The sequence below is a fragment of the Pleuronectes platessa genome, chromosome 20 (assembly GCF_947347685.1).
Source record: "Pleuronectes platessa chromosome 20, fPlePla1.1, whole genome shotgun sequence".
NCBI classification, from domain to species: Eukaryota; Metazoa; Chordata; class Actinopteri; order Pleuronectiformes; family Pleuronectidae; genus Pleuronectes; species Pleuronectes platessa.
Genome location: NC_070645.1, coordinates 14,328,122 through 14,348,023, shown reverse-complemented (window position 1 = coordinate 14,348,023; position 19,902 = coordinate 14,328,122). Strand labels below are relative to the sequence as shown.

The window sequence follows — 19,902 nt, the reverse complement described above, 5'->3', positions numbered from 1 at the left end:
ATACGTAGTCACAGGTCCGACATTCCCCCCTCGTCTGGAATCTCCGGCCATATGTTTGTGGTGGTAGTGAGGAGCCTGCAGCATGACATCACCTACAGTAGAGGGGTTGTTTTTCTCTTAGCCGTGGCGACAGGAAACCACCGATGAATTCCAGTGGTTTACACAAAGAAGACCAAAAGAATGCAATTTCAATGCATCCACTGTGAACTGTATATTGACTTTTAATCATATAGAAGTAACAATGGTTTGGGGGGTTTTGAGGATACAACTTTTTTCCATCAGGAAGCCAAAACTACAATAAAATACCAAGTTTATCTATGATTAGTGAAACATGGGACATTTGCTAATCTCCTGCCTCTTAATCTAAACTTTATTTATGCAGCACATGGTCATTATGTGGCATAATATCAGTGGTGGAATTTACTCTACTGCAGTACGTGATTCCAACTTTAAAGGATTAAGGTACTTTTACTACAATCTATTACAATTTAATATTCAGAGGGAAATATTGTACTTTTACTACATTTGTTTCATTGGGTTTCAAAAGTTTACATAAATAGAATAAAAAACAAACAGAGAATATTTATGAGTAGTTAACAGTTCCATCAAATAATGATTTTCAGAGATCCTATGGGATCACATTTCCAATCTTTCCAAAAAAGCAAAGATTAAAAAGAGAAAAAATTTAAGAATGAGCTTTGTTTGTTTGCTCCGTTTCTTTCCTCAATAATCATTGTATGAAAAGAAAAATTGCCTCTATGTTTGGGACCACTGGACCAAACAGCACATTGTGTAAAGTTATTAGGTTATCAGCTATAATCACCAGCTAAATACCCCTTGTGCACGTCAGCTGTGCCACTTCTACTTTTCGGGTTGTGGAGGCTGGAGCCAGACCCAGGTGAGAGAGGTACAGAGCCTATCACAGGAAAGACACTTTGAGACAAACCCATTCAAACCTATGGAGGTGAGTGTCTTTGGATTGTGGGAAGAAGCCGAGGACACGGTGGAAACCACACACATCAGTAACTCTAAAATCACTAAACTTTTAAATGACTTATTTTGATAGTATAGTATATTTAGCCTTAAATATTTATTTACCTTTACTCAAGTGGGATGTTACGCTGCAGGACTTGGACTTTATCCATATAACAAATTCACGTATGACAAACAACATAGTCAAGCATTTAGAAAATGTTTTTTTATTATTATTTGGAGGGACAGGCGGTCAAAATGGCTTAGATGAAAGAAACAGTATTTAAACAGCAGGTTAAAGTGTGAATATGTAAAAAATAAAGCAGCTTTGTTTGCTCTGCAGGACCATTCAAGCAAATATGTACGACACAGAAGGCAAAAAAGTAAGACACGTTTCTTTGAAAATAACAATTTAAAAAAAGCTGTACTGTAATACATTACACTGATAAACACGCACTGTTGCCATTTCTTCATGATAATTGATGTTTTGTACAAGAGAAACAAATGTTTGCTTGCAAAAATCAGTGCCCTCTTCATGGCGTAAGAACATATATTGGATGGATGTTGAAAAGTAATCAAAAAGGCAAAAAGCGAATAATACATTTCCGATGTGCACGCTTGCACTTTTTCAAAGTATACAATTAATTAGAACAAGTTTTAACAAACAGGACCTGCATGCATAACTTCTAAAGGGTCCAGAAAGGCTGTTGAAACAGTTGTAGAAAGGGTGAGATATGTACATCAACTCTCTAGTGTCCCTCAAACACAGGCGGCGGCACAGTCACCGCTGAAATGTTCTGTTGTGTAGATAATGAGGCAACTCTTCAATTTTCAGGGTCTGTGTGCCCGATAAAAAGTGTATAATATATGCAGTTTTTATCCACAAAACCCTTTTACACGTGTTATTTATAACATGTCGTAACCCAAGTCACAGACTTCCAATATAATCCAGAGTACAATCAAATTGATCTTTGCAATTTACTCAGTTTTAGTGGCATTTCGCTAAGTTATCTAACCATTAGACTGCCTATGAAAAATACTTCAGAACCCTAGAGAGCAATAACCTTCATAAGTGTACATTTCTCTATATTTCATATATTACAAAGGTCGTCCCGGATTGAAAATTACTCATTTTTTGCTTTCTTAATAAAATATTCAATTTGTCAGTGATTAGAATTCTTTTTTGTCAACCTACATAAATTAGTTACAAAATATTAGTGTAATTTTCTATGGTTACATTATAGGCAACAATACAATAGACCCATAATTTAGTTTCAGTGATTAGGGAGAATCCACAGTTTTCAGTCCCAAAGCTTAAATGGAAGCACTGTGCACACACAACTGGCAAGCATGGCTCCCCTGATAAGCAGGCACATCCAGTAAACTTCCCAACAGCCCATTTTATTGCCAAAACGTCTTAAATTAAATAGCTAATAATGAAAATAATGACATAATAAGTTACCAAAAAATGTTAAATGTATGAGAGAATAGATATTAAATACTTTCCGATGGACTTGTGGTCCCATTTCCCATAACGATGCCTAAAACATGATATGGAAAACAGGAAGGAAGATTGCACTTTCGGGTGAGAAATATCATACCACAGTGCTTCTCAAGCGAAAGTAGGCTTTATCTGAAATAAATAAAAATTAAATCGTAAGAGGAAATAATTTAAAACAAAAAGGAAATAAAGATAATACAGCTACAGATTTGAATGGTATGAGCCGTCACTTCGAGATACCAAGCTCATAAATAAGAAAACTCCGTTAATTTAGCGTTGAACTGTTGAATCGACCCCCACGCAACCAAAACAATGCCTATTCATACATAACTATTTTCACAGATAAAGTGCTGATCAAGAGACTTTCAAAGGGATTTTCTTTTGTACCATATGAGACCCCGTTGGGAGAGATCTCGAGGAGAAAGAGTCCACTAGCTACAGGATGCAACACAGGGAGGACCCCCACCCGCTCAAGTCGTCTGGGTGTCGGACATAAACAGTTGTGATCAGACTCGGGTTTTCATATGAAGGCCATCACAGCAATGGTCACCATACATTGCCTCCAAAAGCTAGAAAGCTAGAAAAAAATCCCTGAGGTGCACATTCAGCTGTGTTGAGATACCCAACCTGGCCCCGTTAAAAAGGTTGATTCCTGTTTAGCATATGGTTGGTGATCTTGGTTTGGTTAAAAGAGCTTTCTTAGGAATTGAGAGCCATCATTGGTTTCCGTGGGCCCGGTCTAATTGATCTCTGTTTCGTAATCTTTTTCTTTTTTTTTCACTTTTAACACTAGCTGCCATCTCACACAGCATTAATCCCAAACTGCTTTGCTAACGTTTTGAAGGCAAGTCTGGAATTTGAACATTTTTAGGCAAGAGGGACATCACAGCTTCCTCTAAAGAATAAAAAAATCAAACATGTGTGACGTTGACATCTTATGTGCATGTTCAGTCCCCACCCGAACTCATTTTTTTCTCTCCCTCGCACCGTCCACAGATTTGCATGTTTCGTCAAACTTTCACAGACTCCATCACAGACAATTTCATGGCTTCCTCCAACAGCTGATTGTCTGTAAATGTGGCGGGGGGCTCCGGGACGGACTCTGAAAGGCCCATCAGCGACTCCAGGAGGCAGGTGCCGGGGTCGCTCGCCGCAGGGAAGCTGGGGTAACTGGGCAACTGAAACTGAAAAAAGTTGTCCATGTGTTCGTACTCCTTGAGGGAGTTGTAGAGCGAGCTGGGGCCCAAGCACGGGAAGCCGTCAAAGAACTCCAGATCCGACTCCGAGGAGAGGCTAAGGTCCATGTTGTAGCTCGCCGAGCGGTCGATGGTGGGGGATGGTGTGCGTGGCACACTACTGCTATGGAACAGGGCGTTTCCCTGGTTGGCGTTCTCATCCAAAAGTTCTGAAATGGCTGTTGCTCGATTGTCTGTGTGATCGTCTGCGGAGCTCAACAGCACAGCGTCTATATTGTCGTTCTCGTCAGCAAAGTCCGCCATGCTAAAGCTACTAAATGCCTCCGTGGACGGCTGCAGTTGATCTTGCCGATGATCTAGGCAGCAAGTGTCTTTACATTTCCTATCTCCAGCTTCCCTGCTAATTCTCGAAAAGTTCTCTACATCACTGAAGCTGAGGATGCGGCTCAGGCCTTTCTCATCGACGTCCAGCTGGGTTCGATGCTCACACGGGCTCCCGCCTGCCTCCGAGTCTTCGCTCTGACCCGACGAATCTGATAAATCCGTCATATCGCTGCTGCAGCTGTTCTCTCCGGCTGCCGTCAGTTCCGAGCTAAAGGGGAAGGAGTGCACCGCTGGTATGGAGTTGGCCACTTTTGAGTAGTCCTCCTCCTCCTCGGTGCTCGACTGCTCCTCCAGCCTCTTCTCCAGCTCCAGCTTCATGATAGTGTGAATGTAATGCGTCTGTACCCTGGTGGAGTTGAACTCAATGCGACCCTCTGTGTTCCCGCAGCCGTCCTTGGTGCAGCCACACGGAAAAGAGGAATGATCCATCTGAAGGAAGCAGGAGCAGAATTCCTTGTCAAATACATGTAACATAACCGGCCAGCTGTGTTGTGTTTGGATCTTCATATTATTGAACCTCTACATCCAACTGAGCATATCATTTTCAGGGATCTCTTACCTGACATTTGATGCCTGCAAGGCTGCAGCTACACGTCTCCGGCTCACAAAAGCCCTGGCAGTCGCAGCCACAGTTCTCCCTGGCGATCCTCAGCTCGTGCAGCTGCCTCTTCTCCTCCTTGTCAATCTTCTTCACACCGGCAGCTTTGAGCAGGGCGTAGCGGCGTTTAGACGGGTAAGGCTGGAGGAAAGAGCCCTCGTCCAGGTTGACTCCACTGGTTTCAATGTCCTGCTCGGGGATGTCGTCCACCGTCAGCCGCTCGGCCTCCTCACTCTCCTGGGTACCATTCTTAGTCAGCTGGAGAGAACAAATGGACCATGTTTAATTACATTGGATAACAACAGATTGATTTGGGTTTTATAGATTGCATCCGTAAGTTAATAAAGGGCAAGTTTGCTAACCTGTAATTTGAGAGCATCCAGCTTCTCCTCCCTGAGTCTGTTGAGGAACTTCTCCCGACGTAGGAGCCGCTGCTCCACGGCGAACTCCGCGAGTGTGTAAGTGCGGAGCGCGCTGTGGCGCTGCATCATGCCTAAAGTACATCCTCCTCGACTGGGAACACTGGTGAAGCCCTGGCACCGAGGGAAGAAGAACACCGTCACCTGGTCGAAGGTCACGTTGCCCCGCCGTGCTCTCTTGGCCTTCTTGAGAATGGATGTTGCTGTGGACGGAGGAAACATACATTTTGAATACATCTCGTTGAGTAGGAGGGGAGCTGTTGCATTCTTTTGAATTGCAGTGACTCTTTCTATGTGCCACTAGATGGCATAATGCCCCATCGCTTGGGTGTGCAAACAGGCTGCACACACTGTAAAAGGACACCCCTCTGATTCATTGCCCTGGTCCTCAACCGAGCCTTATCATGTACCCAATTAAAAGACACTGCTCTTTGGAGGCCAACACATGGACATCCTGTACACTGAAACCTAAACTTCCAAGAATCCTTTCAGCTTTGTTTCTCGTCCTACCGTGCAACAGAAAAAAAAACCCAGCCCTGGAATTTTCTACTGGTGGCTGACACAGTGGAGGAAGCAGATCACAGACCAGTGAGTGAACGCTCGAGGCTTCCGGATGGGGGGGGGGGGGGGGGGGGGGGGGAGGGGGGAGCACGGCTCTCAGGGCACGAATAAAAACCACCGACCCTGCTCGCTGACAATCCCCACAAACGGTCCAATAACTGACAGGAGTCAAAGGTCCTCTCTCTGTTAAACACATTCAGGAACAGCCGTGTTTCTACACCCAGACAAATGCAATAAAACCATATGGGAATCAGAGTGGAACCATATGGAGGAACAACAATTATTTAAGCTTTATTATAAATTCCACTTCCTACGCCCGGAATATTCAACTTGACGTCTGAGCCTCGCTTACAGACAAGATACTTTTTCCTCTGCTTGAGTCGCCAGAACCAATGTTTTCTTTGTCTTTCTGTGTGCGTGGGAACAGAGAAGGATGATAATACTCAGCATGTGTTGGGCATTACCTTTGTCACAAGGAGGGAAACTTCATGTTCTCATTCAGAGACCTTTCCTGTGTGACACGCCCTGAACAGCTGCCCTCAAAAGTCGCTAAAGTCAAACGGGGAAGAATCCGCACACTTGTCGAGATAAGTGAATCTCAGAGAACGAGAGTCACAAAGCAGCCGCCTAATCTGCCGCTATAGGGGCGATGCAGATGAAATAAAGTGCCAGGTTCAGCTTCACCTGCATCAAATCCAGTCAGGCTTATGACACCTGCAGAAGATAAACGACACCTTCTCCACTGTAATGGGACGGCTTTGCTGGCAATTTTTTTACTCATCCACTTCACAATGGCAACAACTTTCTGTCCAACACAAACACGGGATTATAATACCCCACCCCATCTGCTCTAGTACATGGTGTCTGTGTGCCTTCTTTTCTTGATTGTCCTGCCCCTCTCTTTTTTATCCCTTCACTCAGCCTTTTTCAGCACCTGTGCTGGGAGCATGCCCGGGCCTCAGACAAGGCTCTGTGTGTTTCCAGCGTTGGCAAGCTGCCACGCTTCTCTTCCTGGCTCAGTGCCCCTCCATCCTGGAAACCTCACAACTGTTTGCCCTCCTCTCCGCCGACACTACAATCCCTCTCTGACTCGCCCGGGTCCCCCGCAGGCCGCCAGGTCCAGACAGAAACACCCCGAAGCTGCGAGACCCGCAATTACGACGGCAGGGGGGGGCTCGGTCGGTGAGCAAGGTTCTGGGAAGAAGGTGGAGCCGAGGTGAGCAGTCACTGCATAATGCGATTAGCCATTTTGCAGCTTTAGGGCATGAAATCAAAAAGGGTATTCATTGCAGAAGTCTGAAATCATTTCTGTGAAGTGTTTCATGGGCTGCCAGCTGCCTAAATTCCTTAATCTCCCCCCCTAGTTTTTTATGGGTTTGTTATCAGAGCCTCTATGGAGCAGTAAAGACAAGGCGGGAGCATGCATTAAAAAGTATGTACCATCAGCTCTTTCTCTGATTTACTGTGACTGGAAAAGGACACTTACTGGTGAAATGTGTTGCTGGGGAGCTGGGGTTGCTGGGAGTGGAATCCAGGGTGTCTGAGTAGCAGCTCTCCCCTTCTGAGTCCCAGCCTGAGAAGGCAGAGGAGAAGGAGGAGGGTGAGGAGTAGCATGGGTCCTCATCCACCTCCTCAAACTTCCTCTTGAGAAGCCCACTCATGGTGCTGGTGCGAGCAATCTGCAGGAAGGAGCAGAGAGGGGGGGTTATTAGCAAATCAGTCATACTTATTTTAACAGCTCGGACCATTAAGGACAAAATTCATTAACATTATTCGTACGTTGCATGGATGCTATTGTGCACACGCGGGTTTTTCTGGCACAAGCGAATCCGGTGCTTGGCAGTGTGAGGCCGAATCCCAAACTCTTGCTGTTCTCAGCTGAGAGTGGGAGTTCACCGTGTCACAGGAAGCAATCAATCAGGCCCATTCGCACAAGTCGACAATTACTGGACCCCACACCTTCTTCCAAATCCCATCAGCTCAGCAAATGTATTGATTCAAAAAAAATAAAAAGGCACAAGCCGAGGTGACAAAATCATCCGGCTATAGACATTTCATCTCAACCATTCCCTTTCCACAACCGTCACTATTAAACTCGCAGGCCGAGGCAATTTGCCTATTGTGCTGCTTAATGTGCTCACTGGCCCTCATAGTAAATATGTACAGCTATGCATAGTCAAGATGTTTAGTAATGCCACTCCTGACTGCATTCCTTCAGAGCTCCCGTGAGAGGGGCTGCTGGTTCAGCAATAAAAACAATCAATCTACAGAGAGAGAGAGAGAGTGAGAGAGAGAGAGAGAGAGAGACATGAAGACGGAAAGACGGAAGAGAAGAGGGGACGCCAGTTATGCTCTAATACTCCCTGCAACATTGTCTAATATCTGTGATACCACTACCAAGTACGAGGTTTGCTGATATCTTCAAATCTTATTTTAGTCGAGACATACTTCCTTTCAGCGCTCGACCAAATCCGCCCCCTGTCTCTCCTTGTTCCACCGGAAAAACGGCAGAAACCACCGACATGAAAAATTTACATGTTGTGTTTTATGGCTACCGGACATGAATGCGTCACGCTGCCCTGACGAACAGCAGACAAACGCTCTTTGCAACTTCTGGGAAGCGATGGCGACTGCGAGACGGGACGGGGTCATGGTCGCAGGGCATGAGGCCGAGCTCCTGCAAACTCAAACAAGGGGAGACGACAGGGGCGGAGGGAGGAAGGAAGTGAGAGGAGAGGGAAGACAGGTCTGGGCTCCACTCCAGCGTAGACACTCCCTACAATGATGTGGAGTGGGAAAGCGTTTTTTTTTTACTTTCCCCATAAAGAGATCATTTCAGCATCAACTGTTTACTGTCTTCAGAGTGGCAGCCAAATGACTTACAGCTGCTGCAGCCTGAGCGTGTTATGCATGCACTTTCATTTTTGATTATTTTTAGCAGTGTCGGTCCAAATATTTGCGTGGTAGTACCTATAATTTAGCAGAAAAGATTTTGTGACACTTTCTGTTGCTTTTTTAGCTTCATTTTGGATAAGTAGAGAGTAGGGATCTTTAAATCTAACCCATGCCAATTAGACGGAACAGGGCTCAGACACACGGACAAGCTGCCAACAGGCGAAATTGTCATTCCCCACTGGTTTTTTACCAGCGCCATGTTGCCAGAGGTCCTTCAATGACTTTACATGAACTTTAACTTCCTGTTTCACCTGCATGCTTTGTTGGTCTTATCAGGAGGTTATGTAAGAGTCAGCACTCGTAGAAGAGAGAGGTGAAAAAAACGAAAGCATGAATGCAAGCGGAGGGAGGGAGGGAGGGAAGGAAGGAAGGAGAGAAGGGGTGGGGGGGTGTCATGCAACAGGGAGCAATTATGCAAAACCAGTTCTCCCTTTGACAAGGATAGAGAATAAGTCAGAATCAAGGGCAAGAGGCTGACACCTTTGTGTAGGCAGTGGGGGCAGTGTTGCAGCCGGATGGGGAGTTATTGTTATTGCTGCAGTCAGATATTGCCGTCCCCAGTGAGCGTATGATGAATGAATCACCTTGCAATAGGTCAAGCTGCCTCACATGCAGTCTCTGCAACAAACACAAAAGACTCTCTCTCTGCACCGTGGCCACCTCGGCGCTTCTTCTGAGAATTTGAGAGAAGCCGTCGCTTGAAGTCCCGTCCCATCAGCCTATTGGAACAAGAAATAATAATAATAATAATGATAATAATAATAATGGGATTGGCCCTGAGAGCTTTTTAGAAAACACCTGGGTGCAGCATCTGTGGGTCATGTAGTCATTCATCAGAGGACATGTGTGTTTGAAACAGCACACCACAGCACATATAGGCTGTGTGTGTGTGTGGGGGGGGGGGGGGGGGGGGGGAAGAGGGGGAGAGAGAGAGAGAGAGAGAGAGAGAGAGAGAGAGGGGGAAGCACCAATGGGTTTCACCTTACATTTTTTGCCATCGCTCCCACCTCCAATTCGTTGTAAAAAAAAAAGAAAACAAAGCTGCGAGGCATCCTCAGGGGAGAGCATAGCGCCAGCTAAGCAAAGTCTTTCTAATTAAAAGCTGCAGTGAGGCAGAAGGGGAAGGAGGGAGGGAGGGAGGGATGGAGGGGCAGTGGTGTCAGAAGTGGGTCATTGTCTCTTGACTGCAGTCTACCTGACACATTGATTTGTTAATCCTGTTCAACGGGCAGAAACAATGGCGAGAGGTTAATCCTGGCAAGGGGACGGCTTGTAGTCAATCTGGAGCTTCTCAGGCTGCTCAGCCGCGGCACCCCCGGAACAAGGCCAGGAGAGCGCATGCATGGAGCGAGGGACCGAGGGTAAAGAAGACAACAAATCGTGCACTGACTCATTTGCAAAGGGGAGGACAGAAAAAACAAGATAAAAAGAGAAGAATACAGAGCGAGCGCCGTCTGAGAACGTCAGCACTAAACAAGGAATGGATGTGATCGGACAGCCGAGCCAGAGATGGAGCATAGCATGTTCTCAACGCGCACTAAATTATGCATCACTGTCATTCCATCAACCGCACACAGGCAGCAGATAAGGAATGCATCCGCTGAGGTGCTCCCCAGCCAGTTGTCAAAGAGTTGGGAAGATAAATCTGCCGTGCGGAGATTTGTCACCAGAAGCACTACACAGCTCAAGCCAGATGCACAACTATGTCACTCGAATAATATTATCTAGATACACGCAGCTACAGGCGGTTAATAAGACTTCACAATCCCAATTCATCTCTATTTCATCTGCACACGGCTCCTCAAGTCCTTGTTAAGGAAGCTCTTTCAAGAGGATGTAAAAATGTTGGTTTAATTAATGACTCATTTGAGAACATTATGCAAAATACGACGCAATAAAAAAGCAACAAGAACTTCATTTAGCATAAATGTTTTATGATTTTACAGTGGACCGATCCCTACCTTCATCTCTAGTTTTCACTGTTTGACAAAAAAAATTTGATATTTTCCAAAAAACTTAAGAAAAGAGAAATGCTTATCCCTCGATAGGCACTTACAGGAACCAGCAGCCTGTTTGAACTGGCCCTGTCTGCCCCCACAGCCCAACAGGACAAGTCACAGTTGACTTTGCCCCCTCACGCTGACTGTCCAGCCCCTCATGCAGCTGATAACAGAAGAGGGCGGGGGCGACAAGTCACACTGATCTCAACCAGCTGGGAGCATTTACATGGCACACTGACAACCCATGTGCACTGTCTGAGTGACTGAGTGAGTGACTGAGTCGAGTGCTCATAAAATGTGATAATGATGAGCCTTGGAGTGAGTGTGTGTGTGTGTCGGGGGGGGAGCGTGTCTGGGCAGGCCACCTCCTCCTCCTCCTCAGGCTTCAAGGTATTGCACCTCTCACTTCCAGCTCTGTCACTGAGGAGATGGGGGTAATTGATCAGAGTCATCAACGTGACAGTGAGCTGGATTCCAGCTCCTGCACGGCCGAGGGGAAACACTGGCTGCTTTCTTGAGCTCAGCTGTGACTCAGAAGCGCTCCACCTGCTGGGACAAAGCAGGGAGAGCTCCTGCTTTCTCCTCTATGAGCCTGTTGTTCCCACTGAGGCCCGACGCTGTGCCACAGAAACATTCTGTTCCACCGACTCGACCCGTGCACACACACGGATTCCAAAAAGGAGAGGTAGTGGGAAGAAGGAGGGAGAATCGTACAAAACAAATAAATAATGTCATGTCTCCCGGCCGCAGGAATTCCATTCTGGCAGCGCCACTCTTGCTGTAATAGTGGGAGAAGAACACAGGCTCTATCAAACCCAGATGTGTTTTCTGCTGCTAACCACTGGAAAGTCCTACTCCCACAAGGCAGCAGGGCCAGCTACCTTTCCGAGCCACACCTGACAGGGTATTAACTTGCACGTGGACCTCACATGCCCTCAGCTGTCATTAATCTGTTGCGCAGGCCTAACTTGAACAGCCACTCGATCCCTGCAGGAGTTATACTTTCTACCATTACTGATGAGGGCCAATTTTCTGACACTGTAAATCAAAAATAAGACTAAGAACAAATTCTCTGTAATATTCGGACATATTTGTTTGTGTGGAAAAGACACTGAGCAGTAAAGCTGAGTCTCAAGAAAAACAACCTTTGCTTTGCAGTGAACACGCAGTAAACATGCAGCTTTTTGTGTGCATGTGTGTGCTTTGTAAGTGTGTGTGTGGAAGTGTGTGTGTGGAAGTGTGTGTGTGTGGAAGAAGGGAGGAGGTGGTTTAAGGTTCAGAGGTCACGCTCCAGTCTGGGACACTTGCAGCATGGAATGCTGGGAGAGGACAAAGCAGATGGGACTTCTCTCTTGCTCCCTCTCTCTCTACTGCCGTGTGGGAGACTGTCAGCAGAGTCCCTGAAACACCCCCCACCCACCCACCCACCCCTCCTCCTCCTCCTCCTCCTCCCCGTCTCCTCGCACAAAAGAGTGGGGCCATCCTGCGTGACCAAAATGAAGCAGGCACAGACAACCTTGTCTGAACTCAGCACTATACTGCTGCTGCCTCTCCCAGCTGGGGAGACGGATACTGCAAGTGAATGTGTACGTGTGTGTATGTGTGTGCTTCCTGAGGTTGTGAAACGTACACTGCAGTGCACAGGAAGTAGCCATCCAGATTATCTATGCCGTGTCTAACAGCTGCAGGCACCACAAGGTTAGTTGAGTACAAGATCATATGATGGAGAAGAGGGAGTCAGGGGGTATGGACGGTGTTTGTCATGGTTGAAATCACTCCAAATCCTCCACTCAGCTCTCTGTGCCTCGGCTGCCATTTAAGTTAACATCTATTATTGAGTGGCAACAAACTGGTCAGTTACTATCATACCTTTCGGTGGGAACTCTTAAAGGTGTACAAATGGAACATTATCTAACACAAGGGGAGATAGAGTGTTATTTAACAGCACTGCACATTGCTTGAGGAATGCATGGCAGAGGAAAAGCACAGCACCACACCGGCTCTCAGTAAACAAAGGATCATTCAGCTCTGTAGCCTAATTCCAGAAAACATGATTCCAAAAATGATCCGGGTGAGGTCGCGCTAGAGACGCACACATTGCTTCAGCCGCTTAGCAGCTACATATACGGCGTGGCTCTTTAAAAATAAGAGCCTGGGAACACAATGACAGATGTTTGTATTTATCTGTCCACCAAATCGAATAATCACAAACTTATGGTCATGTACGCGCCACACTGATTGATTATGATAAGAGATTATAGCCGAATACACACACGCTGTTGTGGGGAATTGCACACACAATGAAGGGGCTCAACAACCCCCTGCGCGCACCTGGCTCACCTGCACGAGGTGACAAATAAAATAAAATCAATCATCAATCAAAAATCAATCATTAAATCTCGTGCATGTCGCGTGAGAGCCACACCGTCTCTCCTCCTGTCTTCCTCCTCCTCCCATCATTCCTCGTGATTAATGCTAATTCTAATGACAGCAGCCCTGTCAGCTGTGCGCTCGGATGCAGTGCCGTCAGGAGTCGCTCTCGCTGCAAGAGGCGCACCAGCACCGCGGAGGTGAGCGAGAACAACTCCACACGGGCTGAATACACAAAGCCCGACCTCATCAACAGTTCACACAAACGAATCCACAGCCCGGAGAGACGGAGAGGCAGAGGGACGGAGGGTGAGCGCACAGACAATGTGGAGGAGACGACAATTACGCACGAGAAGTTGCCACAGACACGCGTAATGACGGATCGATATTTGATCGATAAGTGAATGGAGCGGATCAGCAAATAATTCCACGTCCGTGCCACGATCAGAGTGCGATCACCTGCGCGTCACGGAGCCACTTCTTCCCCGTTTAAAGTCACTTTAAACCAGCAGCCGGATCCTGTCAATATCTACAATAAAGCGTCAAAGTGTTTCTTAGAGAAATCCAGCCTCCAAACAATGAACCCAGATAAACTCAACAGATTTCCACCGTTATTAATATGATTAGAAATGAATGACTCTGACATTGAGGAAGGAAACTTGTCCTCGCTGCTGAGCTGAGGTTAAAACCCAGAAATTAGCGATTGTTCAATAAAAAAAAAAAGAAGCCCCAGCGAGCAGCCGCGTCCCCGACCCGGTTTTCTGTAAATTACTCACCACCAATCCCAGTATCCGATCAACATGAGGGACAGGACGGCGCCGGGTGAACAGCCGATGGGGTGGAGGTGGAAGTAATCCAAATGGCACGAATAAATAACGCGCTTATCCCCGCACAGCTCTCGGTGCTATTGTCTGCGTGATGCTGCCGCCGCACGGGGCTCCGCAGCAGCTGAGGCGCTTCCCTTGTCTGTGGCAGGCGGAGGAGAAGCGCAGCCTTTTCGTCAGTGGAAAACTCCCTCCTGGCGTCTGGTCTGACGCAGGCGGTGACACAGGGAGGCTGCCCACGCCGCTTCCTGCCCGTCCGTCCGTCCCCCTGCCCCACTGCGCCCGCAGGCTACTACACTGCCTCGAACCTGCGTGACAAAACACGCACGACCCGCTACTGTACTCATATTATTATTAATAAGAATTATTATTAATAGGAATTGTGTGTAGTCACAACTGAACTGAGCCTCTGGTGGTGAGAGTGTGAAAATGTGTCAGACAGATAGATAGACAGATAGATAGACAGATAGATAGATAGATTGAATGAAAGGTAGTTGGATGATAGATAGATAGATAGATAGATAGATAGATAGATAGATAGATAGATAGATAGATAGATAGATAGATAGATAAAAAGAAAGGTAGTTGGATGATAGATAGAAAACAGGATAGATGGATGGATGGATAGACAGATAGATAGATAGATAGATAGATAGATAGATAGATAGATAGATAGATAGATAGATTGAAAGAAAGGTAGTTGGATGATAGATAGATAGATAGATAGATAGATAGATAGATAGATAGATAGATAAAAAGAAAGGTAGTTGGATGATAGATAACCGGATAGATGGATGGAGAGATTGATAGATAGATAGATAGATAGATAGATAGATAGATAGATAGATAGATGATTGTTGATTGATTGATTGATCAATTGATTGATTGATTAATAGAATACATTTACTATAGGCTACAATTTGTAATGACCTTAATACATTGTTTTAATCAGAAAAAGAAATGTTTATTTATTAGCCTTATATTTCGTACTTTATTATAATGTCTCATCCCTCAGGTTCTTTTCTACGTGAGCAGACGGGTGAGCGGAGAGAAGCTGTGTCATCACTGGGCGGATAAGATCATCTCTGACGTGGGAGGTGCTGTGATGCTGCGTGGTGTGGCTTATTTCCAGTTAAAGAAAAGTGACTGACTAAACTGAAATTATGACTCACTTTCTTTTTCATGGAACACAGCAGTGAAGTTGGGTTTCAAAGGAAACAACAGTTTGAACACAAAACAATCAGAGATGCATTTTCAAATTGCGATCAATAACCTGCTGCCTTTATTCTAGTGTTCAGATAAATATAAAAAACGCTTATCTATATCCACTAAAGCAACAAGGAAGACCATGAGATGTGGCTGAAAGATCCAGAAAAAGCCAGTTAATTGATTTTGAGTCAAAATTTGTTCATTCATTCCCAACACAGAGGTTCTTCTGTATGTTTCAGGGGTTTTCTTGTGGGAATTAATTTAAACAACTTTGACACATGGTGGAATTTACTCAATAACCCTGACGCAACACATCTGAAGCTCTTTATTAGTACCTCATAATAAAAATAGATAAACATGTAAATAAACATGTGGGAGAAGGACACTTTTACAGGGATTATGCACTGGATTATTTCTTGGCTGCCAGGCGACCACAAACAACTGACTACTTTTAGAACAACAACACCGACTACGTTAATTATTCCTGACAGCATGAAGAGGGCTTTGAAACAGCAGACAGTCTTCTAGATAGAAAATAAAAACCTTTATTTCACAATTTCCTCACAAACTATGAAGTTGGCCTACAGAGGAAAATTTGTTGAAAAAGTTTTTTCATCAAGAGTTTCCGCTGCTGGGTTTATGCTGCTGTTGACCTTTGAATGAAATATCTGATCCGCTAACACAAAACCAACAGAAAGTATAACTTCAGCTAACTCATTAAATAAAATAGGAAAAATCTAAATAAGGAAAGAAATGGTGACTTTACGTGTGGAGGGGTTTGTTTCATATCATTTTCTAAAAATCCTTTCTTCAGTCTTGAAACGACTGTTCCAAAGTTCAACAATGAAATTTAACACAGAAAGTACATTAGTGTTTTCACATCAGGCTTCTAATGATGAAATTCCCCTGTGCTGTAATCACTGATGTGATCAGTCCTGTAACGCCTCTTATTCAGCAGCTGCCACACGCACACAAACACACACACACACACACTCTCAAACACACATAAACACACACCCTTAAGTGAACCTCCTCTCAGGTATTTACGAGTCTTGAGCGGAGCACTGAGATGCTTTGCTTTCACTCTCGGCCGGACCTGTAGGCCGAGGCAAAGTGTCCTGCCAATGTCAATACAGGTGCCTGACGGGGAATATTTGGAGAGAGGTTTCATAGAAGCTGTGTACATAGAGCTATGCTAATTGTCTCCTGCTAATAGAGGGGGCCTTTTCTCACTAGCCTGTGGAGCCTGAGGGCGTCAGCCACCGAGGCAAAACAAGAACATCAGGCTGAATGACAAGCGGCCTCATTATCACTCTAATCAGGCTCCGATGTGTTTCTGCTATCACATTAGAGTTGTGTCCAGACATGAACTCTTGGAAAAATGAGTTTGCCTTTCACATATGAAGAGCACAGCGGGAGACTGTCCGAGTCAGACGTGTTCACAACAACAGGAAAATCTCCAGAACGTTCAGGACAGGGGCGGCGACGGGGCTGAGCAGGACAAGACGAATACATCAAGGAAACAAGTGTGTTTTTTGTTCATCTCACATCGACATCGGCCCTTATCGTCAAACCTTGAGATCTTTGTCCTCTCTGGGCGTCTTCTACGTGTGTGAAACCTCTTTTGTATCCTGGGACTTTGTATTCTTTGAGTTTTTTGTTTCACTTTTGCATCAGCCTCATAATAGAATCCACTCCGACACGCCCACTCGCTCACTGTGAATTTTACTTCTGTATTCTCACATGGGCTGAGTGTTTTATACATTTTACTTGGGGACTGATGGGAAAAGTTTCCAAAAATGTCCAAATCAATTGACTAGAACATGTTGCATTATCACATTCAGCTCCTCTGGAAAACCTGAGCAAAATGTCTCGACCTCAGTTCCATGTCGGAATGTAGCTTAGGAAATGTTTTTAAAGTTTAGAAGTTACATGTCCTGATAATAAAACAATACAGTATACAAGTATAATAGTTTCAGTCATCTGTTTTGGAGGGGGTAGTTTCACTAGAGCCTCAAATTAGCATTTAAACAGCAGTGAATGAGCGACAGCAATGAGGATGTTAGATCACAGAGATCATTGCTTTATGGATTCTTCAATCTGAGGGGTCCCGATAATGATTAAGGAGAAGGTTTTCCAAAATACAGTGCCTTTATTTTGAAAAAGATTCATCACCTTAAAAAGGGGAATCCAGTCTTAAACTAATTTGAACACACTTAGCTTTAAGAGGACAAGGAGAGCAAATAAAAAGGTTCAGTAAATAAACAAGTGAGCGAGCAAATAAACATTCAAGGGCCTTATCTGCATCGGGGATCTTTGTTGTCATATCTGATCAGGCGACACGCGCTCTGTGTGTGTAATGACACTGTCTCGGGATTTGTTTTTTGTTTTTCTCGTGTGCACAGTGTGTGATACAGCAGGTGAGGGTGTGTGGTTTGGACACGCTCCAGTGTGAGCACCGGGAGTCTGTGTGTCCAGACAGACTCCACCCGATTAGCTTCCCTGTCGCCCTGGAACTCTGCAGGACACAACAATGAAGCGTCCACGGCCCCGAGGACGAGAGTCACATGGGCCCCAGCAGCGGTCACAGCCATTACTGGAGTATTTAGCTCTTTCTGCAAAAAAAAAAGAAAAGGAGAAAAAAGAAAAAAACTAAATCCTAAAAAAATCAGCAACATTAACAATTAGCCCTCTGTTTGACAAGTCCCCGGGAGCCTGGAGACATTCTTGCACTGCCGCTTCTGTGATTTGCTTCTGAGGGAAACCTAATTATAGCAGCAGCATTGAAAAACATCAGATCACTGACACAGGTTCAACAATGCTGTTTTCCGAGTGACAGACATTATGTAACTCTTAAATTTGGGTGAATTAAAAGCTCGCCATGAGTTTTGCATTGTATATTTTATATTTTTTTGCGCCTTTGATGAAGTGTCAGTCGTGTAGTTCACTCGAGATAAACAGGAAATGTCTTGGCGGTGGACCTCATACTTTTCATGTTGCCTTTTGAAGTCCTGTGTCGGGCTCGTCCGTTCCCTCTTTGATAAACATGGGAAAGTTCCGGGGAACAGTGCAACTCACACATGTTAACCTCTCTTCCAAGAAAAAGAGCTGTGTGTCTGTGTGTGTATGTGTGTGTGTGTGTGTGTGTGTGTGTGTGTGTGTGTGTGTAATGGGGGGATGGGAGCCCCAGTGCCAAAGCCACTGTGAATCAGGCCTGAATACATTAGGCCACTCTCTTTAAAAGTGTGCCAAAGAGTTCATGGTGGAAGACGCCCCTCCAAAAGCACAATAATGGCCTTCAATGCTTTCCATCTGCGAAAGGGAGAAAGGCCTGTGGCTGCACGTGCTGTGTGGAGCGGGCTCAACAACATATCAATTCACGGCCAAACTCATCCTAAGGTGAGGACTATGGGCTGTGGGGTGAAACGCCAGTGGCTACATGCACACTTCTACGTTTGACAGCCAGAAAAACAAAGAAGTTTGGAAAAGCCCTGTTTCAGGTGGAAAACTCCGGGGTTTGCGTTTTAGTCTGGACGGGCAGAGACTGAGATGTTTGGAAACAATGACGTAGACACTCGTAACTGATTGGGTCTTTTCGGTCATGAAGTAGCCTTTGCCGATTCGTCAGGCTCGTATCACATGACCCCCTTCTCTGGAAGAAAAACAAGGTATTAATCGAGCATGTAAAATCGGCACACGGATGCCCAGTGTAAACGAGTGGTCATGTGATATGTGGTTTCAGGCATGTTAGCATTGGACGGGGATAAAAAACTGATCCCTGCCCACATGATTTACAGCGCCCATGTGGACAGGGATTGTTTTACTTTGTACACATGGTATTATGGATGTAGCCCAAGCAATTTACACATGTACATGACTCAAACAAAGGATTCGCAGCACGGGATTGTCGGCTGAGATTTAAGCTCGTCTAGAAAGTAGGAATTCGCAACCGTGCTCGTGTTGGCATGACCCGGAAAAGAAGAAGCAGTTGTCCCCCCGCAGGAGCGACACAGCAGATGAGACGGTCTGCTGTTGTTGTTGTGGTGGTCCGAGCGGGGCAGACGGACACAACAGGGCCCGGGGGGGGGGGGGGGGGGAGCTGATTGATGGCTCCAGCTGTCCCAGAGGAGAGGAACACAGGCCGACAGCTGGTCACCTGTAGCCCCAGACATGACTGTGATATAGAGGCACACGGCATTGTGTTTCACTGCAGAGGGGCAGCCAGTGCACTGGATTAGTTCAGGCCCGGCGTCCGGCGCTGCAGGGGATGAGACTTTAGGAATAAAGGAGCTCTTGAGGAAATAGATTTAGCCGAGGAAAGTGTGCAACAGGCTAATTTAATGGATTCTGAGCAGAAAGAGCAATTCAACACGTGTTCTTTCTTAATACGATTAAACCTATAAGCAGAGAACACCTCAGTTATCTTTTATTTCCCCAATACAATCCACTAAATCATACTGTTTTGACGTAGCGTGTGAGATTACCCGGACATGACTACATCGAGAGTAATTGTTGTTTTGACGCAAGTTACACGACGGGCAGAGAGAGGCGAGAAGAAAGGAGAACAGAGGAGATGAGCTCACTCAGGCACAAGGATTAATCCAGAAACAGGCAAAGAAAAAGAAAAAAAGAACACACCCTCCCCCCTCTCCCGCAGCTGGTCGGCCAATCAGCACGCAGAGGAGCTGGTTTACTTGGAGACCAAAGAATCTGTGTGTAGTGATGTGACATCATCAGCTGGCCATTAAAGGAGAGGTCACCTTTTTCTTTTCTCCGCCGCTCCTCCACGTCTGATTATGACTGATGTAATGCAACGCCCAAGAATCTCCGAGGAACAAAAGGCTCCCTCTCTTTCCCTTTGGTTCTCATATAGATTGTTTACATACCGTCATATTTTCCCATTCTTTCCCCCT

At 45.6% G+C, this 19,902-nt stretch overlaps 1 protein-coding gene across 2 annotated transcripts; it reads right to left on the bottom strand.

The window, feature by feature from the left end:
* Positions 1-1,183: 1,183 nt before the first annotated feature.
* csrnp1b (cysteine-serine-rich nuclear protein 1b) lies at positions 1,184-13,941 on the bottom strand. Of its 2 annotated transcripts, none has more exons than XM_053412312.1 (5): positions 13,733-13,941; positions 7,118-7,310; positions 5,014-5,273; positions 4,613-4,909; positions 1,184-4,482 (listed from the first exon to the last, which is right to left on the bottom strand). In XM_053412312.1, exons 2-5 carry the CDS (start codon positions 7,290-7,292, stop codon positions 3,484-3,486), a joined length of 1,731 nt encoding a protein of 576 aa, XP_053268287.1. In that variant the 5' UTR covers positions 7,293-7,310; positions 13,733-13,941; the 3' UTR covers positions 1,184-3,483. The 2 variants fall into 2 exon arrangements, with proteins under 2 accessions (XP_053268287.1, XP_053268286.1); XM_053412311.1 differs by lacking the exon at positions 13,733-13,941 and adding an exon at positions 10,548-10,877.
* Positions 13,942-19,902: the final 5,961 nt, after the last annotated feature.